Raw genomic sequence first — 26,521 nt, forward strand, 5'->3', positions numbered from 1 at the left:
GCAAAGGCCAACTGGCACTGGCTGGCTGTGGGTCCCAGCAGATATTCCGGCACGGCATTGTGGTGCCCGTGCTGCATAGTGGTGACATCACAATGCGACGTCACGGTGACGTTTGAAAACGGTGGCCTGGCAGAAAGGAGCAGCCGGAGGAGCAGTTGCTGAAGAGCAACTTCTGTTGCTGCTTTTCACTGGCAGAGCCGCCGCTGGCGGGACTGCAGGGCCCCGAAGGCAACAAAGCTGTTGAAGGGCTGTGGGCAATGAGGGGACCGTGCCGTGTCCAGCTGCATCCAGGGGGGTCTGCAGCGAGGAGCGGGGACGGCGGCGGCGTTGGGCACCCCAGTGCTCTGTTCAGGCACTTTTTCAGCTGGCCGCCTCTGACATGTGCAGAAACGTCCTCATGCTGCTTGTTGTCATTTCACTGGGATGGTGTCTGTTAAGGAAACACGATGCAAGGTGTTTAATCTGCGCAGTGGTGTAAACACAAAGAACAGCTGCAAGTATGGAGGAGGAGGCGTCCACTAGATAAAGGAGAAGGCAGTCCAAAGCACGGAGCAAGTGTCCGACAAAGAGGAGGAGGGACATTCATCCCATCCTCGGCTTTTTCAAGTGGTATTAAAATACTGAAGAAAACCACAGGAAGAAAACCTTTTCCTAGAAAGAACAGAATCATTTACGTTGGAAAAGGCCCTTAAGATCAAGTGCAACCATTAAGCTAACACTGCCAAGCCCACCCTGCAGGGACAGTCGTGTCTCTGACCGCCACAGCTACAGGTCTTTTCAATCCCTCCAGGGATGGTGACTCAACCACTTCCCTGAGCAGCCTCTTCCAATGCCTGACAACCCTTTCAGTGGAAAAAAAATGTCCTAATGCCCTCTTCCAAGCCTGCACCGTGCAAGTGTCCAGTGAAACCAAGACCACCAGCGGACATGTGCAGGGAAAGAAGGCACCTTCTGGCTGGGGAGCTCTTGATTTGTGAGGAGTTGTGCAAACTTCTGATTTCAGTGTGGTTTGATTCAAAACCTTTTTCTTTTTAATATATTATTACTTCAAACAAGTATGTAGTCCCCAAAAATTCTTGATGGCATCCCCCTTTCGCTCAGATGTTGCCATTAGGAAGAACACCCTCAGTGCGTGCATCATGCAAACACCATCTATCTTTTTACTCAGTAAGGCTAAGAATCTAGAGCTTAACTGTTAATGGAAGATGATTAAACGGCTTGTGGGCTCGCTTCTGCTTAGGTGAAATAAAAACTCAGGTCTGGGCTTCCACTGTGCAAACAGGACAGGACAACTGGAAAAGCTTTATTGTTCAATCAGTTTCTCATCAGCTCTTCCAAGCTCGCTACAGACTCCTCTAAGCTGCGCTCCTTAGCAACAACCATCGGACACTCACGACGGGCTGCTGACTCTTTCTGTCTCTTTAGATTGTGCCGCGCTGGGGTCCGATGGCGTCTGCAGTCCTGAGGTGGCAGGTGCAGGTGGGGCAGTGGGGGACTGGAGGGCTTTGTCTGCAGAGTGGCGCTGGGGACTCTGGCAGAGCTGAGAGTGGTGGTGGGGAGGAGGGGGCCACAGGGCTGAAGTTCTTGCTGCCCGCTGCTCCCGCTGGCTCTGGAAGTGCGGGAGCAGCTGCCGGTGGAGGTGAACGGGTGGCACCGAGGCTGGGAGGTGCTTCAGCCCATCGCTTGGTGGACGCTGGCATGTCCCCTGCAGGCTGGCCACCTGGTCTTCTGCAGGGCTGCCCCTCATCCATCTCCAGGGCTTTCCGCTTGAGGCCAGCCCTCCTCCGGCACTTTTCCAGCAGGTGGGGATGCCCTCTCTTAAAGAGGGGGTTATAGTAGTAGAGGACCTAGAAGAAGCAAAGGAGAAGAGTCAGTTGCCGCCATCCCAAGCCCGGAAAAGCCCAAGCTACGAGAACCCAGACTCTGAATTGCACAAGACAAACATGGGTATTGGAAGGGACTCTCGGGGACGGCTGAAACCTCAAGCTGAGGCCGAAAGGTTACGTGAAACGTTCTGTTCAGTCACCGCCACCCCTGGCAGCAAGAGCAGCGTAGGCTTTTCAAAAGCATAAGAAGTGCTTTCAAAAGCCAAATACCATGACTGTTCAGCAACTCCAGGGTGGGCACGAGCAGGGAGGTAACACTGGGGTCCTTAAGTGTATCCTCTTGGCATTCGGCAGGAAGGTTTCACATTTGGTGCAGCAAGACACGTAGCAAAGACATTCAGAGCAATGAGGTTACACGGAGCCTGTCTTTCCGTGTAACGGGTTCAAACTAAGCAGGTATAACCAAACTGCATTTTATCCACGTTTCTACTAGTCAAACCTTCCTGAAAACGCCCCGAGGAGGAAACTAAAACCGGACCGCTCGCTGCCCTCCCCGCCCCCTCTATTGCGAGGCCTTATGCGATGCGAAGGTCCGTCCCTCCCCCAAGACCCCCGTGAGCGTTAGAGGATGTGCGGAGCGATGGCTCTACCTTGCTGTGAGCAGAAGCTGCTGCTTCTTCTGCCAGGAACTCAGGCAGGGAGGCAGATCTTTCGCCATCCCCTTGCATTTTGACGAATCCGTGGTAGTTCATCTGGCGAAGGAAGCTCTTCATGCTCTGCCTGGTGTAAACCTGCAGAGGTCCTCCCCCGCCCAGCACCTCCTCTTTGAAGAGCTTCTCGTTGATGGCCACGTATTCTCCTCCCTTGCTCCACCAAATGGACCGAAACTGGTCACTTTCCACCATTGTCCAAAGCTTCTGTGAAAAGCGGAGCGACAGGAGCCCACTGCCTTGGCCCACGCTCTTGCTGGAAGCAGGAGGGACTTGTTTGGTGTCATGTCCGTCACCCCCCGCTTGGACGTGCCGCTCCTCCCCTACCACATGCATGGCAGCGTCCCGGGGGGCACCTTCCCCCTGTCCTGGAGGGCCAGCACAAGTCATGTCTGCCCACTGCCCCAGCTCCTCTGGAGCAGGCAGGGATGGTGTTACTTGAGCAGACACGTCTCGCTCCATTGCTTTTGTGCCAAGCTTGCCTCGGTGGCCACCACCGTGGAGAGCCAGGCCTCGGTCCTGCCAGTCAGCAAGCAAAGGCCAACTGGCACTGGCTGGCTGTGGGTCCCAGCAGATATTCCGGCACGGCATTGTGGTGCCCGTGCTGCATAGTGGTGACATCACAATGCGACGTCACGGTGACGTTTGAAAACGGTGGCCTGGCAGAAAGGAGCAGCCGGAGGAGCAGTTGCTGAAGAGCAACTTCTGTTGCTGCTTTTCACTGGCAGAGCCGCCGCTGGCGGGACTGCAGGGCCCCGAAGGCAACGAAGCTGTTGAAGGGCTGTGGGCAATGAGGGGACCGTGCCGTGTCCAGCTGCATCCAGGGGGGTCTGCAGCGAGGAGCGGGGACGGTGGCAGCGTTGGGCATCCCAGTGCCCCATTTCTGAAGTTATTATGATTCGCTGTGGAAACATCTTACAGATTTTGGCTGCACACTCTTTCAAATCCAAGCCAAATATTCCCATCTCTAAACTCTGCAGGACTGCAGACTGTAATGTCTAGTCTCCCCAGACACTGGGAGTATTTTTGCTCTAAGAGAAGTACAATCGGCTGGTGAAAGATCAGCATCTTTCCCTCTGAGCTGTGCAGCCACTTTCAGGGAAGCCCAGCATACAGCCCAGCCCAGTACATGATGACAATCAAGCTGTCTATATCATGTGGGTTGTCATAACCTCTGTCACAGCCACTAGGCACTCTTCTGCTCCAGGCTTTTGGTGCTGTTATGTGCTCCTGCCTTTCAGTGCGCTTCCTCCCTGGCACTGGCTGCACTGTGCCCTTCATCCTTTGGCTTCTTTAACCCTAGAGGAGTTCAACTGGATGGGAGACATTTTGCCTTTTCCTGGTTTTGCCAAGAAACAGAATTGGGCACATGAAGAAACTTTACCCTGAAATACCCTCCCTGGTTTTGAGGAGCTGGCAACATTTTTTACTGAGCCAGCTTTACATGTTCAACTGAAGCTACACTGACCCAAAGCTCCAGGCACTACCACAATACTGATAAATCTCCTCCAGGCCAGCACTCCTGTGAACAAGGACTCCACATATACCCTGAGATCTGTCCTGCAGCTGGAAATTCAGAGGGGCTATGAATACTTCTTCCAAGCAAGGGGAAAAGGCTTCCCTTGTTGAAACACATTGCCACAAGCTTTTGTGTGGCGTAAACCCTCTTAATGCCAGCAGGATCAATGTAAAGGACCCATCTATGGTACCTGGTATCTAAGCTCCTGCTTCTCTTGCAGCCCAGCGTGAGGCAGGTTGGCTGCAGCACTTTGCGAGCTCTGTAACAGGGGAGACTATTTCTAAGGTGACAGAGGCCCAGCAGACAGCTCAAAGCCCAGAACAACCCCTGAGCTCACCTTGTTAGCAGTCCCAGGTCACTGTTCTCTGACAATTTGTTCAAAGCATTGGCTAAATTTGGAAATGGTGCTAAAAGCAGGCTTGCCACTATCATGCTGGTGAATGAAGAGCTTGTCAACAGAGGGAGATTCACCAGCAGCAGGACAAGGGAGCAGCATGAACATTACTGTACATATTTCCTCTATGGAACAGTTTATATCTAAGTGTGAGTCCTTCAAAATGCTGTAATATAGCTTTAATATTGCATTAAGTGCTGGGAAACAGAAGCAGAGGGCATTTCACTATCTAGCTTTAAACTTTCAAATGGATGTGACTCCTCCACCCAAAACACAGATTCAGCTAACAAGCCAGTTCCTAACATGTTCTGACCCTTGAAAAGTGTCCATATTCCGCTTTTGGCTTTCACTTTGTCTCCTGGAAATCCTCAGCAATTTAAACTTGTTCCGAGAGTGAAGCTCACCAAGTGTTCACACAAGCAAAGGAACAGCAAGCAATGTGCAGTTGCTGGCAGCAGGGTAAACCCTTTTGGGTGGAGAGCCAGGACCAGAGATCGCAGCCATCTCTTCCATCTCACCTTCTGGAAGCAACTCATTCTGTTTTCTCCTGCAAAAGTAGAAAGGGGAAGAAAGAAGCTGGTTGTCACAGGAAGATGGACAAGTCAAAAAAAAGAGAAGTGCTACAAGTGCAGTGACTGAGATGTGCTGCTTTGAATCATCCTGAGGTGTAGGAGACGCCACTCTCCCCTGCAGCACCTCAGGCCTTCTCAGAAGAATTTATTTCCCACCCAATCCCGCACTTCTTGTTCAGATTTACTCCCTCTTAGAGAGCAGACACATTCCTCTGCCTTTCAGCTCAATGCCAGGTCCACAACGCACCTGATAGATACACCAGGTTCTATCAAGACCAAGAGCATTCTTGTCTATCACTATACCTTGACCCATTGTATGAGATATTTTTCATCAGCTCCTGGAGATGTGGGAAGCAGTTGGAACCCCGGTTCTGGTGGGAGTAAGGGAGAGCATATTAGGCATCTCAAAATTAGAAAGATGAGGAAGGTTAGGCTCAAATCAAGCGAGGCAGACAAAGCCCTTATCCCCTGCCAGGAGAACGAGCAATGCAAACAGTGGATGCCTGTATCTGAAGTAGAGATGCTGCTAGTCACAGCAGAGGAATGTGTTTTAGGCAGCTGGCTTTTGGCCTTCTGTTTTGTTTACTCTTCCAAAGACAAAACCAAAAGTGACGCCATATCCTGCTGTACTGAAGCCTGAAGCACAGAAAAGAAGCATCTGGGAAGGGGAGGCAGAACATGACAAAGTCCAGACCAGCCTGGAGAGAGACATGCACAAATTCTCCTGCTCAGCCTGCTGAACATGTACGTATTTATCTACACAGCCTGCTAACACAGCCGAGTGGAAAATACCTACTGGGCTTTGGGATGCTCCAAGCAGCCAGGAGGAGAACAGGGGGAATATCACACTCAACTGCTCCTCAGGGGTTGTTTGATTTCTTGAGTAAGCACCACTGCACAGAAGGACCGGACCCTCAGCTGATGTGAGCAGGCTCCACAGCCTCTACCATAGCTGCATTCATAGATACCAGTTCAAGAGCTGCATAGCTACTGCCCAATTTTCAAGCTTGTGGTAACTTCCAACCTTTGCAAGTAGAAATAGAAAGGCAGAATGAGGAAGTGATCCACTGAAACTTGTCCTGTGTGAGGGACTTCCCTGGAGAACCAGCAGAAGAAAGGTGCTGCCTGCCCAGAGAAGTGCCACACTAAACCAGGCACTGGAGAATGGCCAAGCTGGGTGCTAGTTGGGTGCTTCATTCAACAGAAGACAGTACCCTCTGCCAAGTGTAGGCAGTGGCTGAACACTGTTATAATTACAGCGGAGATGCCAGGCCAGTAGTTTCCAATTCCTTTTATTTTTATTACATTTCTTTCAGTATCTTGAATTCACCTGAAGAGATCCGGTGTCCTATTTCAGGGGGCAGGAGAATTTCATCCTAAAAGCATCACTGTTTTGTTTTCCTAGTTATGCAGAACGGTCCTAATTGCAAATGTAAGTGCACCACACAGACTCGTAACTAGAAGGCAGAGGGGAAGGATCCTGCTTGCTAAGTCAACTTCTTGAACAATTAGGGTCGGCAGCATTAAGTTCTGTTGGATTACTCCACAGGCAACTTTTCTAATCAGCAAACGTTTATTAGAAATCACAGAGATACAGTAAGGGACTGGCACAGAGAGGGATAGGCTATTTCATCTGCAGCTGTCCTGACCTTCAGGGAAAAAACACTCCAGCATAACAGAGTTGCCATAAATTCTTACGCCATGACAAAAGATGTCAGAAACGTAAGCTGTTGACATTACAGGATACTTAGCCAAAATGAAATCTTATGCCTTTCAAACTGGAGCTGTAAAAACCAGCAACTTTTATGACAGTGTGATATGCAATCCTAGAGTTTAGAGGGCAGGAAAGTGCAGTTGACATTGAGCAAACAATACTAATTTATTTGGAGGAAGTTCATTTCCAAATGATACAGAACTGTCTAACATCGTTGCCAAGTTCTGGACCTAAACCAAGCAAGTTCATAAAAAGGTTAGACAGATCAATGCAGAATGGGTTCACCAGCACTTTTATGTCCTGGGCTGTATCCTCTGGCTTAGGGGATTGCCAGGAGCATAGTGCACAACAGCATCTTCCCTTAGTGTCTGCTGCTAGCTGGATGGATGTTTGGTCTAACTTGTCACATACAGTCAGCCAAGACTCAAGTATTCAAGGCTCCATTTCTTTGCACAAAACAAAGCCTCCTCGCCTGGTGGTGTGGGATTTTACAGGTTTGTTTCTCAAAGTGTCTCATGCATTTAGTTCTTTTTTCTGCCTTTTGTGAGCCTGAGCAGAAGACAGGCCACCATCTCCAAAGAGGGCAGACACCTCCGCACAGGGCTGCTCTGCTTCTTGTTTGTGAAATATTACAACACACTGTGCAAACAAACAGTCTAAACTCGGATGAAACAGACATCTTAGATAAATCGCATGCATGGGATTAGTCACACTGATGTTGCAATCATTGGTGTCATGGATAAAAATGACCCAAAGAAGAGTAATATGAGAATTTTCTATCACATCTTATTTACATAAATAATAAACAAAGACTCCCAACTTTATCATGCTAGCCCAACTACTCACACCTACCTGTTGTCTGTTATCTTAGCTCAGGACTATGCTAGAGCAGACTTTCTGCCACACCTCTGGAGTGGGCTGCCTTATTCTTACAACTTCAACCAAATAGCAAAAGCATGATTTTATGGTAACTGCTTTATACATGTTTCTTGCAAACTTACACAAACATTTCCTTGCGGCTATAAAGATGTACCATACCCTCATCTCACCTCCAGATGACATAAGCTAAAGGTTCCTGCTGCCAACCATACCATATGCTTTTACGTAGGTGAATGTCCTTGTCTGGTGTGGTACAGCACTGCTGCCCTTGAGCTGAACCTTGGTTGCTGCTCTGCTGGTGACATTAGCACTCACTCTGGGCTCAGACCATGGAGAGGAGGCTTTAGTATTAAAAAGCCCCTACTAGTAAACTTACCAAATTGTTTTAAGTTAAACCTATCTTTTATACAACCTCTCCCTTTCCCAAATGAAATACAGCTGTGTAGATGTGATGCTCTTACATCATTTGACCTAATGTTTTTATGCAGTAGAGGAGATGGCCAGATGATACAAAGCCCACACACGGCAAACCACCTTTGCAGCAAGAAAATCAAACCCCTTACATAGTAAAAGCAGCCATAGAGTCAGGTCACTGGGCTGAAGCAATAGGTCTGGTGGACAAACTGAGATATCCAACTGGTTTTCTTACGAGTGTGTGACGACTTACACAGATTGTGCAACTTCTCTGTCTCATCTCTGCAAACACAGCTTGATGTCCAAACATCAGCATCTGTAATAGCATTACTCTATATTGATATCATTTGCGTGTATTTTGTAAATAAAAAACACAGTGACTCATAGCTGATAGGCTTGGAGAAATCCAGGGCAGGGGTTTAACACAGGCTAAGTCAGCACCTTCTCATTTGTCCAATGATACCATTATCTGTAATGGGACTGACTGCAGCAGGGTAACTCCAGAGAGGAAGCAACCTTCAATGCAAAGGGAGGCCAAATCCTCGTGCACATGCTTGCCACAAGTAGCACCTTGCCTGAGGCAGAGTCCCACAAGAGCATACATTTACTCTGGCAGCTCAGCAGCATTCAGTCTAACTGGCAATTAGCAGCCCTGGCCTGGCATGATATCCCCCAGAGGTGGACACTCACACTTCCATCAAAAGCAGCTCTTCCCCGCAGTGGTGTGTGTGCCATCCCACCCTCCAGATAGCTACACTGATTTAGCACTGAGCAAGTGAAAAAAATTACAGAAGATACTGGATAGAATTAATGTTCAACCTTTGTCTGCCTCACACTACTGATGAATAGTTGCAGGCAATCCAGAACTTTTTTTCACTCGCTCACTTGGTTCCTAATTTGTGAGCACCTTTATTTCCTCTGCCATGCAAGCAGCTCCATCAACAGGAGACCTAAGGAAACCTGGTCCCTCATGGATTCAGTATTTGGATAATTAGTTTCTGCATGTTTGGGGGCTTTTTTCCTCATGGCTACTATGGTTCGAGTCTGCTACAGCCTCTTTCCTGGTCAGTGTATTGTAAGTTTCTATCCACTGGCTATGTCATTTCAGAGATCCCTTAGGGACCTTTAAAAGCTTTTACTTTTCTTTGAGCTTTTCATTGAGTGGAAGCAAGGCCACCACTTTCAAAGGTGCTGGCAGGCAGGCAGCGCAACTGTGTGCCATCATGAAGTACAGCTTAAAACAGATGAAAAAGGAAGCCAAGAATGAATCATCATATAACAGCCTAGCAAAAAATCTTTAAAATGCAAGAGAACTGCAATACCAAATCTGAAAAGGCATCAAATCAGAAAATTGTTGTTTGTAGCTTTGTCTCCTCAATTCCTAGAAATACAGCCTGAACCTCCAAACCAGAAAGCTTGAACAATCATGAACTAGCTCCCAGATCTTCAGCCCTGAATGCCCAGACAGTACGGAAGCTCTTCAGTCCAAATCTGGAGTCTTGTTCTTCTCTCACAAACAGTAGCCAGACACAACTGCCTAGCATAAACCCTCCTGTCACAAGAGGAGAGTCAGCCCTTTATCCTTGCAGCCCATCACCCTGCAGGACTGCCTGGTACCACTGGAGAAGGAGTAGCTGTACATAAATGGATGGCTGATTCATGCTGGGACACTGGTCTATTTTCTTGTCCCCCCCAAGAGGATCTCACCCAGCACAAGCAAGCTCTAAAGCCAGTTCCCTGCATGGTCACACTCCAAGCTGCAGTGGCCACACTGGGGTAAGCAACCAGAGATGTCAGTGGCTTACTGGAGGCTGTGATCCTTAAGGCTTTGTTTGGTTGTGATCCTTTAAGGCTTTGTTTGGTTGTGATTAAGCCATCTCATTCTTCTTGATGAATGGTGGGAAGGGTATCCTGGCCACTTTCAGTGTCCGAAAATACCACATGAACAAGGGGGCAGTGAAGGGACAGGGACAGAAGCTGCTAGGATCTGCGTGCAGGCTGCAGAAAGAAGTGCAGAGCCATGCTAAGACCATCAGTCTGAGCTTCCAGTGACCTCACGCCACCTCCTCATCTCCCTTGACATGCATCCAGAGGTGCACAGTCACCTCCACATCCTTCCTATCTTGCCTGTCAGGGCCCAGCTGTGCTTCTCATTCCCACCCTGGGAGGCCACTGCACCACCGCAGAGGTGGAAGCCAGGACCTGAGCACTGGCAGGGTGGGGGACATGCAGGAAAGAGCAACCCCAGGTTGCAGCAAGCTCACTGCAGCGCAAACAGCCAAGGTGTTTTACTCCTTCAAGCACCCTCTGCTTTGAGATTAATTCAAATAAAAGTTGTTTTATTCATATGACAATTGAAGCTTGCAGGACAAGTAACTGGTGGGACAGCTACTCGCTAGCAGTCCTAATTATGATTCAAGACCCAGGCTGGTGTTTACTTTAAAGACCCTCATATTGCAGAACAGCTCTTCCACTACCCATAATAGTTTGACAACATCTGAGGCTACAATAATCGTTAAACTGTTGTCCCGTGGTTTGGGTGAAAACCTGTATTAAACAATATCTAGATCTTGAGACAAGCTAAGCAAAGTTGAGCAAATGGCAGATGTGCTCTTACAACAGGAAGCTGTGCAGAGCCCCAGGCTAGGCAGAGTGTTGCCAATACCTCCATCTCAAGAAGTCAAGTCCAAGAGCTGCCTAACCTCATTTCTTACCCAGAGCAACACCAGACACTTCCCAAAGAGGTGCAAGAACCTCAGCCTGCCTGCACAGGTCTCAACCTGCCCTCCAATACCTCAGGACTGGTTTATGTCTGGACCATAACACCTATTACTCCCTTGGAAAAGACCACCAGGTCACCTTGCGTCCCATTTAAGAACCTGAGTTAGATGCACCAACTTCTGCAGACAATGAGACATACATAAGTAAACAAAATTAATCAGTGACTAAAATGATTTTTTCACAGCCCAATCATTCTTTACTTAAGTTCCACAATTTCATGGCAACAAGCCCCAGACAGGTCGGAGATGTTTGGAACAGGAAGTTCTCCCCAGCTACCACACAATACATACCATTCCTGGGTTTTTTTGTTGCCACCAATCATGCTGGGAACAGCACTGTGCCCTGTGACACTGTGGATTCAATTTATAATACAACAAAAAAGAAAAAATAGGACAGCCCTGACAAGATCTGTTTGACTCACCCTTGCTGCTGTGTTTTATATTGTTGGAGAATTGCTCCATGCAAACAGCAATTGAGAAAAAGCGTGAGGAAAAGCTTGTGATGAGGACAGCTCATCTGCTTTCCTTTAGACCAGCTGCATTCGTGCCCGGGACAGATGCACTTGGCACGTATATGGAGATGGCTGATACATACTGAAAGAGCAATTCATTCAATAACCACACATCTAAGAGACAGTTTCTAATCAAACCCTTCCTCCAAGCAAAGATAACAGGCTATCCTCAACGTTCTCACCACAAGTACATGACAGCTCCAGCACACTGCTGTCTACAGCACACAGTGGCCTCATTGTGCAAGGACCCACCAAGGCAACGTGACAATGTCAGCCTCAGGGCACCCGTCCCCTGTCTAACTCAGAAAAGCCTGTGCTAGAAACTTAACCTAATCCTACATCTTGAGTAAGACTTCCAAGCTGTCTGCATCACACTGGCAGATCGTATGGCAGTGCCTCCAGCTAAATTACATGCCTGCTTGCCTGCTTTCTTAATACTCTGCTCCGTGTGGGTGCACAAAACATGGGAGATGTCTTTTTACTGTAGGTGAAAAAATGTCATTCTGTTCAAAATTTCATTGCTGTAATACTTCCTACATTGACTTCTCTCTAGACTGCTGTGGTGTGATGAGACAAGGAGCACAGCCTACCCTTGGGTTAGACAGCCAGAGAACTGGGATCTGCAGAGAGATCTTCATATATTAACCAGAAACCACCAACATCAAGAAGCTGAAGAGGGAAGACAGTCCCATCGCAGACAGATGTACTTTATCTAAGACAGCACAGCAGATATTGGGATAAAGTGAAGAGCAAAGGCTGCAGGAGACAAGCACATCTGAAACAAAGCAAGCAGCTCTGCAAGAACTTGTATTCTGCAAAAAGGTCAGCTGCACCTTCAAGCACAAGAGTCTGTTCCAGGAGCTGCCTGCAACTGGAGAGGCTTCAAACACTCAGCCTGAGCAGGGGTGAATGCACTGACAGCACAAGTGTCCAGCAAGAGGTTTCTCAGCCAGCCCTGCTACAGTGAGCAGCAACATAGCGTGATGAGGACCCAGGGAGGAGACCCAAAAAACTGCACAACCCACCTCCCCATACACCTTTTCATTGCCAAAACCACAGCATATTGAAATCTTATTTTCTAAGGTAACAATTACAAGATTGTGTTGCTTCATCTTGATTACTAGTGAAGCCTGTGTGTGACTTCAGCTTCTCCTGTCAAGCCTGGCTGTCTCAAAAACACAGCGTTTCTGTGTGTTTTGAAGGGAAAGAGAAATCCTTCAGTGAGCACGTAAAGAGGGGAGCCATATTTGTGCTCCTGCAAAGGAAAGGCTGCAGCTCTCTACCTGCCTGCTGGCTGGCCAACAAACACACAAACATACTTCCCCAAGCGCGAAGCAGCCAAGGCGCAGGTGTCTCCAGCCCAGTTGATATTTCGGGGGTTTGGGAGAAGTGAGGATAGTGAGGGATATTAAGTGTTATTGCATCAGAAGCAAGTATGAGTGAAGCTGGACTTCACCAAACCTCTTGTTCACAGGGAAATTTGTCCCTTGCTTAGGTCAGTCAGAAATTTACACTAAGGCTCTTTTCTCAGGGTGTCACAAGGTGTCAGTTCTGCTACGAGCAAAGTGGAGCAGCCCCCGGGTAATGCCACCGGCACAACCCTGAGATGAGTTTTGGTTCAGGTCTCAGTTTACTTTTGGCACCCAGAGGCATTTGCTTGTTCTGTGTCCCCTTTTTATCCCTGGCAGGACAGCCTTGTCTCCCAGCAGGGAGAGCTCCTCCAGCACACATGGCACAGGTCTCTGCTGTGCAGACACATAACCAAGGTAAGACCAGCAGAAACAACCTCCTAATTACCAAAACCAAGCTTGAGAAAGTCATTGGAGGGCAAACAACCCCTGACCACTCAAATCAAGTTCCTATTGTCCACCTTAATGCACTGTTCCCCCATCACAGGGCACGCTGGATCTGCTTGCTTTCAGAGTATCACACATCCTTTCAGCTGCAGAGATTCCCCTCTGTGCTCTGCCCGGGGTGGGTGGAAGAGGAACAGGCCACGCTGCCTGCCACCTCCCCCAGGGCAACTTTCCCTGCTTTTCCAGAAAGAGCTGCTCAGCGGAGGAACCCTGCTAGATTTCTCCTACTTTTGAAATTGTTTTTTCCTTCCAGCTGATGATGACCTACATAATAAGCAGGTCACTGGAACTCAAGAGATGTTTCCTGAGGCAGAGGAGAAAAGCCAAGCGGTTCCCCCGCTGCGCGTGCTTCTGAGGACAAAGTGAAGCGCTGTTTCCCAGGGGTCCCACTCAACAGCCTCCTTCACGCTCTTCCTGCCTGAAATCAGTGGGAGCTGCTGTGATCCCACTGGGGACATGATCAGACCCTAAGCAGAATATCAGGCTAGTTAAGGACCATGGGGGACTGAGGGGAGCTTCAGGGACATAAACCCTCCTCACATGAACAGTAAACACGCCATGTGCAGCCCTCAGCACGAGGCTGTGAGCCCAGGCAAGGGCCCGGCTGCATGAGATTCAATCCACAAGGCAAGGCAAGCTCTCATCAAACAAGCAGAAAAGGGAGGGAAGGAGAGAGCAGGTAGATGTGAAGGGGACAAGTCCCCCACCATGATCCCTGTAGTGCTGCCCCTTCCCAGCCAAAGGAAGGACCTGGTTGTAGCAGGTCTGCAGACCACAGGAATATGAGACTGAGTAGTTTCCAGCTGGAACACTGCCCTACCTGAAAATTTGGCAAGCAAGAACCAGAGTTAGAAGAGCTTGAACTCAATTTATTTCTCAAGCTCTAGTCTTTTCTGCTCCTTTATGGGAAGCATTCCTAAAGGCTTGCTACAATGAAGTACAAACTGGAAATGAGAAGGATTTGAGTAGCCAAGAGAAGAGAGACCCAGGGATAGCCCTTCAGCACCAGTATGGTTTAAGGCACGGCAGCACAGAACTGGACTGTCTCAAGATTTTGTTTCCAGCACCATCCTCCCTAATCTTGCAGCTGACCTCTTCTCATCTTCATCTCCCCTCCACTCCAGATGGGAGACAACACCGCAAAAGATGTATGCCAGCGTATCTAATCCCCACACCGATAGTGCACTGCAAGCAGGAAGCAGCTAGCTACCTACCCAAGGGTAAAGCAATAATCTGTTAGAGAAATTAATGTAACGTGATCCTGCCTGGGGCTCAGAGTCAGTCCCAGAAGGCTATATAGAGCGAGTAACCAGAGCAGACAAGGGTAAGAAGCTCTCTCAAACAGCCTGGTGGCTCAGAGAGCTCCACTAACAATAGTGCAAGTCTGGTAACTAGGTCACAGTTATGATCCTTAATTAATCCTGAAGAGACCCGATCTGCCATGGGGAACATGACAGATAAGGTAGCTCATTAAGCCCGAAGCAGGCTGGAGTAATGCCAGCCCCCAGAGATCTGGGGACAATATCCCATTTGGCAGCAGCACCTGCTTTGCCCAGCCTGCTCTCTGCCAAGCTTTTAGCCAGCAGACATGCCAGACTCTCCCCATCTCCTCTGAGGAAGCAATGGCAGCCGGGAGCCTGTTCACTACCCACTGCCCAAACCACACTGACATAAAAAACCATGAAACAGGAGAGAGATGGGATCGAAAACAGCTCAGGGGCCAGCAGACATGAGGCTCCAGCAGAGGAGCTGTACCAAACCCTGATGGACAGCTGAGCCCTGGCTCCCTGCACCACACTTCACCTGCAGCCCTGCTCTTCTCCCCCACACCCCTCCATGCTGGGGTGCGCTATCACAAGTCACTTCTTCCCTTGACTCCTGTGGGAGAAGCTAAGAGATTCCAGCTTCTCCACGTGCACTGCCCCAACTTGTGCAGAGGGTTGCAGGGCTGGCAGTCACAGCCCTGAGACATAGGTGCTGCAAAGCAGCATCAAGGACAGTGGAGAAAAGGGCTTGACACTGCAGATGAAGTTAGGAGAGGTTGTGTGCTTACAGGGCCGGGTTGTTGACTTGGCAGAAAGACTGGCCCCTGACCATGACAGCACAGAGCCCAGCTGGCAGCAGGGTGGCAGAGATTGGCTGAGGGCAAGGCTGACACCTGGGAGAACAGTCCAGGTGCATGTGATCTGCCTTGGCCTCTACAGCTAGCTGTGCTTTGCATCCACACATGATCCCTATGAATATCTTGATCTGCTTAAATCCACTTGTGACAGGGAGATCAGCTGAGATAATGTTGATTGAGTTTTCAAGCCCTACTTCTGCTACCTGAGCAATTAAAAAGCAGCCACCATCAGCAAAGACAGAAAAATCTAACAGGGCTTATGAGGACTCAGAACACAGAAGAAGCATTAAAAATAGTTGTTTGAAAGAAGGGATGTGTGACTAATAAGCCCTAAACTGACAATTGTTGGGAGATGGGGGCAGCTTAGTACTAAAGCCGTGTCTCCAGGATCCATTATTAAGGTGTCACTTGTGCTCACTACCACCCCCAAAGGCTTTGTATTCAGCAACATGCACAACTGACAGCACACCAGGGAACAGACACGACTCCATAGAATTAAACCAGAACAAACAGCAGGGAGAAAAGCTGCCAAGTAAACATAAAACAGTAATTCTACCCAAGGAAACTTTAAAAAGCAGAGCAATCAAACTCCAGGCATATGCATCATCACCACCACACACATGCACTGTTCTCCCTCATCATAGTGCAGCTGGGTGAGGGACATGCTGCAAGATCGGTACATGAAAACTAGGTCACTGGCTATCAAGCCCAAGAGACAGTGCAAGGGACTTTGGGAAGGATGTACTGAAATCACTTCTTCCAATTAAAACACAAGCTGAGGAAGCAGCTCCAGTTTATTTGTTCTTGTAATTGGTGCTTTAAATCTCAATTACTCACTCAAAATCTCATTGTCCTTCATGGTAAATAATCTTGATAGGGCTTTTGCTGTGAAGGAGATGTGCAGTTTTAGGAACCCAGCTGAAGCAAACAGAGAAAAGGTTACCACCTTTCTGAGACAGTAGTACAGAGAGCACAAGTAGCACGGAGCAATCCGTGGTCCCAAAGGCTTACAAGGGAACCCAGAGCTTGTCCCCTTCATTTACCCACAGAAGAGCAGCACACTTCTTTGCTCTCCCTCCTCCAGCCAAAGTGCAAGGCCAGGCACTACGCAAGCCCTGACGACCCTTCTGGATTTCAGCACTAGATAGCACAAGGATCCAGGGTTGGCACACCTTTGTATATTATTGTTGGGTCCTGTTTTGTGGCTGAAGGTGTGGCTGCCGCCCTCCCAAGTACCCACCCTCCACCACAGGATCTCATTCCTGCTACAGGTTGGACAGAATGAATGTCTGCTTCCTATCTTAGAGCCTGATCTAGTAAACTTGTGTTGCCCAGCATGACATCTCTCCCCAAAACTGCTTCTTCCAAGACACTGTTGCCTCACAAAATGCAGCTTGGCAAAAAAAACCCAAACACCTTACCTCACACCCAGACCAGACCAGAGATTGCTCAGTACACTCTATCAGAGGCAGAAGAATTAACCTTTAAGTAGTGAATGGGCTAGCGGCAAACGTTGCAAGGCAACCCAACCACCTCTCTACTTGTTAAAACCACCTTTTGACTTGTTAAACACTGAAATTAATCCATGCCAGCCGGGCTGTATTTGCAGACTCCAAAATGCCAAACAACAGAAATACAAAAAAACAGAAATACAGGGCTTTTGGGGAAACAGTTCAGCCACAGCTTAAACCCAAGCATCCCAGCAATAGCCTTGTGTAGTTAAGTTAATCTGAAAGTTTGCTGGTGCTACTGATAGCCGGAGAGAATCAGCTACCCTTCACCGCAAATTACCTCTCCACATAGAACCATCACCACACCACAGTACTTTCTCCCTGTGTCATCTATCATCCCTTATCAGTGCTAAGAGAGAGGTGTCGTAAAGAGAGATCTTCTGTCCTAACACTAGATTTTTTTCTTTTTTTAATCAACACGTTATCAAATTTCACATTGGAAACAAGATGCAACTTTTTGAGAACATGAATTCTGAATTGCTTTTTCAAGTTAAACTTTGAAGCAGAGACTTGTCAAGACCAGAGGCCTTTAAAGATCATGATTGGAAGTACTAAAAAAAAAAAAAATCAAACCATTACAACTACACTCTAGTTCCCCTAGGAGCTTACGGAATGTCTGCAGAAATTTTTGGGCAAAGTGCTGCAACTTGCAAGTCTGAAGAGACTAGATTTTTTAATGTATATAAAAGCTTCATAAGATTAGCACAGCTGTATGTAAAACCACAGCACACAGGTCAATCACATGATCAATCACTAATGCTAAACCATCCTTTACTCCCATGGTTTGCCCTCCCAATCAATTCAACATGAGAAACCAGGCATGGAAATAAAGAGAATGACTTAACCTCAGGTTTGTAATGTTGCCATTTCACTCCTAATTTCTCAGCTGATCCCTTTCAACTGTTTTTGTTATGCAACATTCACACTTCCATCTCTTTCTAGGACATTTCCTAGAATCAGCTTTTCTCTTCTTTGCCCAGGGCTGGGGACAATGTGCATTTCCAAGAGAAAGCACGTTCATCTCACCCGATTAAGTGGAGGGATTCCTGAAAATTATTAGAGACATTAGCAACTCCACGTTCTTTACTGCATCTCCTGGAGATGCAAAAGCAACACTTTTTCCAACAATTACCACCACCTCAAGCCAATACCTGACAAGACTAGGTTTGCTCAGCACACCAAGGCAGAGATAACTCACTCCTTTGATATCTCTAGTCCCATACATCTCCATAGCTGGAATGGTGTTCAAAGCAGCTGCAGACCACCAGGTCAAACAAACTACATGCAGAAAAGACTTCCAGTGGGGTCACAGTACCCCAAGAAACCTCCCATCCCAGCTGTGCTGGCTGGTCCTCACATGTACTCCTCCTGATACTGCCTGTGCTGCTTGGCAGGCAGAGAGGCCCAAGAGCCTTGAAAGTAGAGCCCAGAGCTTTGCATGACTTCAGCAGTTTGTAAGACAGTGCAAACAGAGCACCTGCCAGCTTTTTTAAGAGTTCAGTACAAAGGCAAACAAGGAATGGAAGCCTCCAATAACCTTAACATGTCACAGAGTTCTCTGGTCTGCAGCTCTGAAATTCAGATTTGAAGATAATGATGTGCTAATCTCCTCCTTTAATATTTCAGCACAGGCCCCTTCTTCCCTATTACTGACACACTTCTCATTTTCATAACATATCACCACCCTTTAACTTTATCTATAATCTTTAGAGCACGAGGAGAAATAACACATCTCGCACCTCAAAGGTTAATCAACAAGAGCTGTTGCAAAATAGCACAGCAAGCCCCATGGGCAGAATGCACCAATGCTTACACTGGGAGATAAAAAGATTTGCAGAGGAAGGAACTGGACACCAAGAAGGCTATAGCTCATCCTTCCAGCTTTCTGCTGTGGCACACAGGCTATGGCGTCATGCAGACTTTCCTCCCACTCACAGGAGTGGGTTTGGCTCTGGATGTTTCATACCCTGTTACCACACACTTTCATGCTATTTTCACGTCTGGAACATCTCCACTTAGATACCAGGCATCCTTCTGCTGTGCTGCTTGGCCACCTCCCTCTCAACACTTTGGATTGTTTCTTTCAAGGAGCTAATTCTAACTGACTATACAACTACAGCAACTAATATAAACTGTAACAAATAATTCTTCAACTATAAAGTTCCCTTGACCATTGACAGAAACAATACAAGATCAAAACTGCTCTACACTTCCCTCTGTTTATTGCTTCTTTTCTCCAAGACAGTTCTTAAGACTGTCTCAAAACCAGCGATATCTAATGCTATGGAATAGCTGGGATAAGAAGAAAAGCCACCCAGATAACAGTACTCAGCTGCCTTAGTAGGTACTAATTCATGGAATACCACCCACACAGGAACTCCCAGCTTCGGTCTAGTCAGGAGGGGGATTTTCCCCCACCTTCTCATGTCATCAGTAGGTATTTAATTCTGAAATGCTTCTCCTCCTTATTTCACTGAATTATCAATCCTTGCAGAAGAAATAAAAATACTGGATGCGTAAGAGAAGAATAAGCCTTTGCTGAAACACACCACAACAACCAGCCTTGCTTGTAGGTTTACTATCCCTACAATAAACATTTTAAGGTGACAGCCTTTTGAAATCCCATCATTTCACCTGCCCAAAAGAGATCAGAGACCATTAGGACTTCACAGGATGCTTTTATCCCTATTCCCAGGCTGAAAAGGCAATCTTACTTGTATTATTACACTTGGGGGGAAAAAAGGTAGCATGTACAACTGCAGGAAATAGTACTGATTAAAAACCTGTCTAGTCCAAAAAAATCTCCATTTTGACAAACAAAACAACATCAGTTTATACAAAGGATTTAACTTACTATGTCAAACTGAGTCTGGGGTGAAGGGAGGAGTGACAGCACTTGAATATGCTACTGACTTGTAAGGTGTCTGTGGCCGGCCCATGGGACAGGTATACAAGTCAGAGATATTTTTGTTGTTGTTGTGGTTTAACCCCAGTAGGCAGCTAATCCCCACACAGACACTTGCTCACTCCCAGGTAGGATGGGGGAGAGAATCGGAAGGGTAAAACTGGAAACTTGGAGATTGAAATAAACATAGTTTAATAATTAAAAAAAAAAAAGGACAAAAACAAGAGAGAAAAAAACCACCACGAAACCCAAGAAAAACAAGTGATGAAAAAGAAAACAATTGCTCACCACAAACTGACCAATGCCCAGCCAGTCCCTGAGCAACGGCAGCCTCAGCCAGCCTCCACCCTGAGCTTGATGTCATATAACGTGGGATATCCCTTTGCTTAGCTGGGGACGTCCCCTCTCAGCTTCTTGTGTACCCCAACCAACCTGCTGGCAGGGCAGTGTGAGAAACAGAAAAGCCCTTGACACTGTACAAGCACTGTTCAATGACAACTAGAGCATCCCTGTGTTATCAGCACTATTTTCATCACAAATCGAAAACATAGCCCCATACAAGCTGCTATGAAGACAATTAACTCTATCCCAGCCAAACCCAGTATATTTTTAGAGGGCAAGAGAGAGAGAACAAGGTACGCTCTTGATTTCTAGTTGTCTTCTGCTTCACAGAAAAGTCCTACCATCGACGTTGCTTTAAAAGAGACAGCCCATTGGCTCCAGCACAGCATTTTTCACTGCTGTAGGACAATTCCTTGTTTTCAAGGCCTTTTACAATCAATCCTGTTTCTGCTCTGACTTCCACCTTCCTGCAAATGCCCACACTAATGCAGATATGAGCAGCAGTAGGAGCTCACTAGAGCTACCTGGTGTAGCAAAGATGCTTTACTACATAAACATGACTTGAGTGTCTCTCTGAGCCTGGAGCATTTAAATTCAAAGTGGGCTTCTTTTCTCCCACTTCTTTTCTCCTCTGTCAGCTGTCCTTCCTATATAGAGAGGAGCAGGCTAGCCACATGATTCCTGTCTGGAAACTCCAGTTACAGAGAGCTATAGAGAGCTCTGAATTCAGAGCTAAGTCCTTTCCTTATCCTTTCACACCTTTGTACAGGAAACACTCAGATTCACTTTTTCTAAGGTATTTCTGCTTGCTGCTGACTATATAGAGTTCAGGCTCCTAAACTGGATGTAGTAGGTGGTGTCTCTGCCTGAGTAGCTAATGAGGAGAAATGAGGGCTGAAACATGCAAGGAAAATGACAGGCTGAAGCCCAGCAACAATCCTAACTAAAAATATACTGGTTGGAGTCTACTTGTTCTTTCTCAAAGAAGGAAGAAAACTGTTGAGAGAGGAGCAAACAAGGGTGTGAATGCAAATCATTGCAAAGTGCGCCAAAGCTCACAGTAGCTGGAAGGATTTGTGTATCATTTCCTGCTGTGAGCTCCAAAAAGCAAGACAAACTCGAGGATGCAAGATAAAAAAAGGACTATTGTGTGATTTTCCACATCTGAAGCAACTGGAGGCATGTCAAAGAGATACTCTGGAATGAAGATAAACCACTGCTGGATAAGTTAATCCGATGGGCTGTAACTGCAGCAGCCCTGGTGTGAGAGTGGTTCCCTTCAGCAGAAGTACAGGGTATGTATGAGGGTGGCAACAGCTTCTGCTGTCCCAGCTGAGCCTAAGTCATGTCCCTGTAATGGGACTGTGCCAAGAGACTAAACTCCTCTGCATCAATGGGCAGCACCTGGGGCCTGGCAGATGGGCAAAAGTGTCCTGACCTAACACCCTTGTGAGGACGCACTGGGAGTTCCTGAATTGTATAAGATATCCATTACATTGGGGAGAAAAGTAACTCAGTGCTTGTTGGTAATAGATGGGGTAAGAAGCTTGCCTGGCCTGCATCTCTGGAACTGGGGTGCTGTTCAGTCACTCTGCAACAGATCACACATGCCTCAGCATTCAGCAGCACTTCCAGCTTGGTTGAATTCTCTACCGATTAGAGGATCCTATAAAGAAATGAGACTTCCTGTTCTGTCCCATAAAGATGACAGTGGATCCAAAGGAGGAAAATTTGCTAAAAAAATCCAGCATGGGAAGAATTTTCACTATGCAGCTACTATCACAACCCTCAAATTTTGCCTTAAAAGGTAAACTAAGTTCTCTCTAAGAACTGCTGGTCTCGGGACCAGAAGCGGAAGTTCTCAGATCTAAGCCTGGAATTTGAGTCTGGATTAAATCCAGATGTCAGGACCACATCCACTCCCTTGGAAAATTCAGACCTCAATATAGACAGTAGCTTGTGTATAGGAAGGGGGAACTGTTTTTCTGGCTTGCCCTCTCATGACACTGACTGGGTGGGAAAAAATTAGGAATATGTGCAGCTCTGACTTCAGAAGTGGGCAAAAGGGATTAAATGTTGCTAATGGTACAGTTTTATGCTCTCATTTGGACAGGCTGAGTGCAGAGGGGCTTTGACTCATGAATTTCTGCTGAAGTATCTAAATGCTCTCTTAAAACTGTTAAATTCATTAAAATTCCATGAAAGGAGCTAACTGCTGACAGATGTGAGGCCAGATAAAGGCTACAAATCTGTGAATCAGGTTCTGCTTCCAGAAATATTGGGCAAAACATGCTTAAGAGAATAGGGATGGGAGGGAAGTATTGAAGGTAACTTACACATGAGTCTATGGTAAAGGAGCAACGTGAAAGAGACCATCTCCACCAGCAACCATAGACATCTGCAGAAATCAGCTTGACCCTGTGGCAGGGGATTTTTTCCCCCATTTAAATTTCTATACAGGAAGCACTTCCTGTGGCTTCTCATTCACCTCCCAAACTGCTGGAATCTAACCTTTTCTTCCCCCTCTTGCAATTTATTTAGCAAAGAAATGGGCAAATCATCAGAATGGAATGGGCTTCAGCAAATCAAATCAGCAGAGGCTCTCAGGTTAGCTTAGAGTCTCCTTCTCCTGCCAGTGCATCACATGGGCCTTTCAGGCAGATGGAGCTTCCTCTGCTGAATCTACCTGGTATGCAGTGTCTCAGGTACCAGCTCCAAAGACTGCTCCAACACTGTTACAGCTAGGAACCACCCACCTTCCAACCTAAACTTTGTCACAGCCAGATGAATAAATTTGCTCTTACACCAATACCATCCTCTCAGCTTAAACCATTTTCCTTCTTTATTACATGCTATTCCGTCCTTTTCATACTCATATTCATATTCAGAGCCAGTCATTGCTTCTCCCCTGCCCATAGTACCTGCCATCTCTCTCCAGACAGGCTACATAAGCCTGCTTTCTCTCTTGGGACAGGCTCTCTGTTCTCCCTTGAGTTGCTAAGGTATTGTCCCTTGTCGCAGTCTGAAGTCCTTCTTCTGGAGTGTGGCAAACAGCATTTGCGTGGCACTTCATGCTAGTTTCTCCTGAGCCCTGTAGGATGACGGTAATACATTGCCACAATTAACATCTTTAAATACCATTTAATTAATCCACTAAAGCCCTAAGAAATTTTAATTAATGGCAGCTTTATTAGTATTTACTTCACCTTCAACATATAAGCTCTGGCAATATTTCCAAAGGGAGGAAACTGGCAGAGCAGTTGATAAGACAATCTTTTCCTTTGACTTTTCCCCACTTTGTTGGTCCCAGAGCTCACAGCTGTCTCTGTGCACTGACAAGGACATGTTCCTTCGGCAGCTCTCCAAGATGAGGGTCAAGTTAATGCCATTCCACTGCTATTTAGCTCTGCGCAATTCCTGTCATGTACAAGGTTAAATAAATTCACCAAAATGAAGCTCTAAAGAAGCGTTATTGCGGTGTTTGATTAATAGCACAGCTTGAAGGGAAGTCTGACAGGCAAGCCAGGAGATCTGCTTCACTTGGAGATCTCCATATCATAGCCAAGGTCACTGTGTTTCAGCTGCCAGCCTTGAACAATATTTGTGTAAAAAGGACATGCTCTTCAGGCTTCAGACTTCACATGCACTTTTGAATACAAAACCACAAGTTTCTGAATTCCAGCAACAGAGCAGACTAATGTACTTCATCCCTCAACCTTGCAACATGGTAAAATGCTGCTGTTAAGATTATCAGGTTAAAGAAGGATTATAAGATTTTTGTGGGATTGAATCTGCTGTGGCAGGTGTCCGCGCAGACAAGCTCTGCAGCCTGTTGCAGTACTCTGCCACTGTATTTGTACAACACCTTTCTCTGGTGCCTCTTATGACAAAACATGTATTCCCTCTGTTCCTCTTAAGTACCACTGTTAATTAATAAGGGAAGAATAGGAGGAAAAGGAAAAATACTATCAACGTGCTATCAATCAGGCATATGGGACTTCACTTACGTTAAAACTGAAAATAATCCAAGTAGTACCGCAGTGATCCCTTAGGTTCAGACACATTAACTCTGTCCTCTAAGGAGACTCATCAGGTATCTACATAGTGGAATGTAACGATATTTCCTCATTTTATAAAGTAACTGTGATACAAAGCTTCAGGGCTGCGAGTCAAATATTGATGGTCAAGGGAATAGGGATAGCAGTAATCTGAAACACAGATCAAGTGTCTTTAAACTTCAAGTCATAATTAACTATTGTATTTTGAAAAATATTTGAGGCATGTAACAAAGTGAAAGCCAGTTGTGGAAAAAAAAAAAAAAAAGCAAGCACTTTTCATGAGTAAACTGAACTAATAATTTGTAGCACAGTCTGAGTATTACCACATGACCAAGACTCTTGTTATCACAACTGCTACACAGGCTCAAGTCAAATACCATAGCCTTAATCATTTATTTACAGAAAAAAATAAAACTAGCATATATATAGTTGAATGATGCCCACTTATGAAAGGCTGTTTCTTAACAGTAACTTCTGCATTACATCAGTGGAATAATGAGCTGAACTGTTTAAGATCTAAGCATCAAGACTTCTTAAACAATGCTGTCTTAAATTCCTAGTAAGTGAACTGTGTTTAAAAAAACATCTAGCCCTACTAAAATCCAAATCCCACACCCTGCCTTGTAAAGTCATATCAACTGGAGTTGACAGTGAGTTTGCCATTTGATTGTTTTGAGGTTGCCTTCCTCTCGACCTGCTTATTGAGATCACAAAGTTTACATATGCAGCCAGCATCCTTAAAGTGGGTCAGTGATGAAGAGAGGACGGTAAAGGAAATATCCTGCAGGTCTTTCCCCTACCCTCTGACAGAAGAGTTATCTAAAGATTAATTTGCAACATGTAAATACTGACCAATAATTTCTGAGTGCCTTTTGCATCCAAGCTTGAGCTCAGCAGCCACAGTTCAACATAGGTTTTGTATTTCCCCACTTACTCTGCTACAAGCACCTTCTAGTAATGACACAACATGACTACATGCAAATCAGTCAAGTAAGAGCAAGCTTTAAAACAGCTCTCCTCAAAACTCTGTACCTGTTACAAAAACCATTCTTGCCTCAAAGTGCCCAAGCTGGCTCTCAGCTGGCTGAGGGTGGAAGGCCGAGAGGCAGTACTCTGCCTGAATCCTGTCTTCCGTGAAATCAGTTTCGCAAGCTGAAGAAAAAATGCATTGTCATCTTTCTTCTCCATTCTTTCCACACTTCAGCAGTTAGTATATGCTTACAGGAATTAGTAGTGCTACTGCAGCTCTTATGGCCACATATACAAAAGCTTCTTTTATCGTTACCCACCTGTAAATATTCTTTCAGACAAATGAACTTTAACGTCCATTGCAAACTACAGGATGCAGGGCTCTATTTTACTTGCTGCCATTATTCTCACAAGTCTCTCTTTTCAAAACTGAGGCAGCGGCACCAATGCCTCAAAAATGCAGTGGTGGAAATCTGAGCATCACTGTCCAAGAAACTGTTAAGATTCATACTGGCTGTAGGCAAAGTGAGAGGGGTTCAGGATCAGCACCACCAGCTGAGACTCCGCTGCTGTTTCCTGAGCCCCTGTGCAAGGACTCCACAAGGAGTCAGAAGTGCATGTTTAAGGAAGAAAATGTGTGAGATCTGCCTGAGCAGCAACGGGTTTCCTCACTGAGCTGACTCAGAGCTTGTACTTTCCAATGAACAGGCACACCAGGGGCCCCCAGATCTACTGTCCTGGGGGTAAGTAACTCCAGTACTTCTGGGAAGCAAGCATCACACAGCCAGGGGCTGAGGGGAAACCCAGAGCAGAACTACCTGCTCCCAATTCCCACGCGGACCATGCCTCCCTTGTGGCCATCCCCTCACAGACCCCGGTGCCAGCTGCCCCCCTGTCCCCTCACACACACCCTCGGCAGCTACGGGCCCCTTCTGTCTCCTCACGACACCCCGGCGGCTGCCCAGCCCCCTCTGCACGCTCATGGCACTTCTATCCCCTCATGGCGCCCCCAAGGAGCCACCTGGGCCCCCTCCAGCCCCTTATGGCGCCCAGGGCCCCTCCACCTCCTCATGGCTCCCCTAGGAGCCGCCCAGGGCCCCTCCACCTCCTCATGGCTCCCCTAGGAGCCGCCCAGGGCCCCTCCACCTCCTCATGGCTCCCCTAGGAGCCGCCCAGGGCCCTTCCATCTCCTCACGGCTCCCCTAGGAGCCGCCTAGCCCCTCTCCGTCCTCTCACGACCCCCCAGGAGCCGCACAGGACCCCTCCGTCTCCTCAGGCCACCTCTAGCCCCTCACGGCGTCCGGGGCCCCTTCATCTCTTTACTGCTCCCCTAGGCGCTGCCCGGCGCCCCTCCACCGCCTCACAGCTCCACCAAGAGCCGCCCAGAGACCCCCTCGCTCCCGCAGGAACCGCCCAGAACCACCTCCGTTCCCCCCGC

General features: G+C 47.1%; 1 protein-coding gene across 2 annotated transcripts; it reads right to left on the reverse strand.

Annotated features, from left to right (window-relative positions):
* Positions 1 to 698: 698 nt before the first annotated feature.
* On the reverse strand, positions 699 to 26,482 carry LOC308062660 (uncharacterized protein). 2 transcript variants are annotated; one of them, XM_080384450.1, is made up of 5 exons: positions 25,147 to 26,482; positions 24,967 to 25,065; positions 22,978 to 24,264; positions 2,477 to 8,344; positions 699 to 1,847 (listed from the first exon to the last, which is right to left on the reverse strand). In XM_080384450.1, the coding sequence occupies exons 4-5, from the start codon at positions 3,155 to 3,157 to the stop codon at positions 1,422 to 1,424; spliced, it is 1,107 nt and encodes a 368-aa protein (XP_080240576.1). In that variant the 5' UTR covers positions 3,158 to 8,344; positions 22,978 to 24,264; positions 24,967 to 25,065; positions 25,147 to 26,482; the 3' UTR covers positions 699 to 1,421. The 2 variants fall into 2 exon arrangements, with proteins under 2 accessions (XP_080240576.1, XP_080240575.1); XM_080384449.1 differs by having other exon boundaries at positions 2,477 to 4,996; positions 22,978 to 26,482.
* Between the last annotated feature and the right edge of the window lie 39 nt (positions 26,483 to 26,521).

Source organism: Falco punctatus, assembly GCF_963210335.1.
Source record: "Falco punctatus genome assembly, chromosome: 4".
In the NCBI taxonomy this organism is placed as follows: domain Eukaryota; kingdom Metazoa; phylum Chordata; class Aves; order Falconiformes; family Falconidae; genus Falco; species Falco punctatus.

What these genes read in the sequence shown, in the direction of transcription:
- LOC308062660 (XM_080384450.1), bottom strand. Translation starts at nt 3,157, where the DNA reads ATGTCACCACTATGCAGCACGGGCACCACAATGCCGTGCCGGAATATC. An exon ending in CAGCTTCTGCTCACAGCAAG is followed by an intron (nt 1,848 to 2,476) that starts GTAGAGCCATCG and finishes TGCTTCTTCTAG; the next exon opens with GTCCTCTACTACTATAACCC.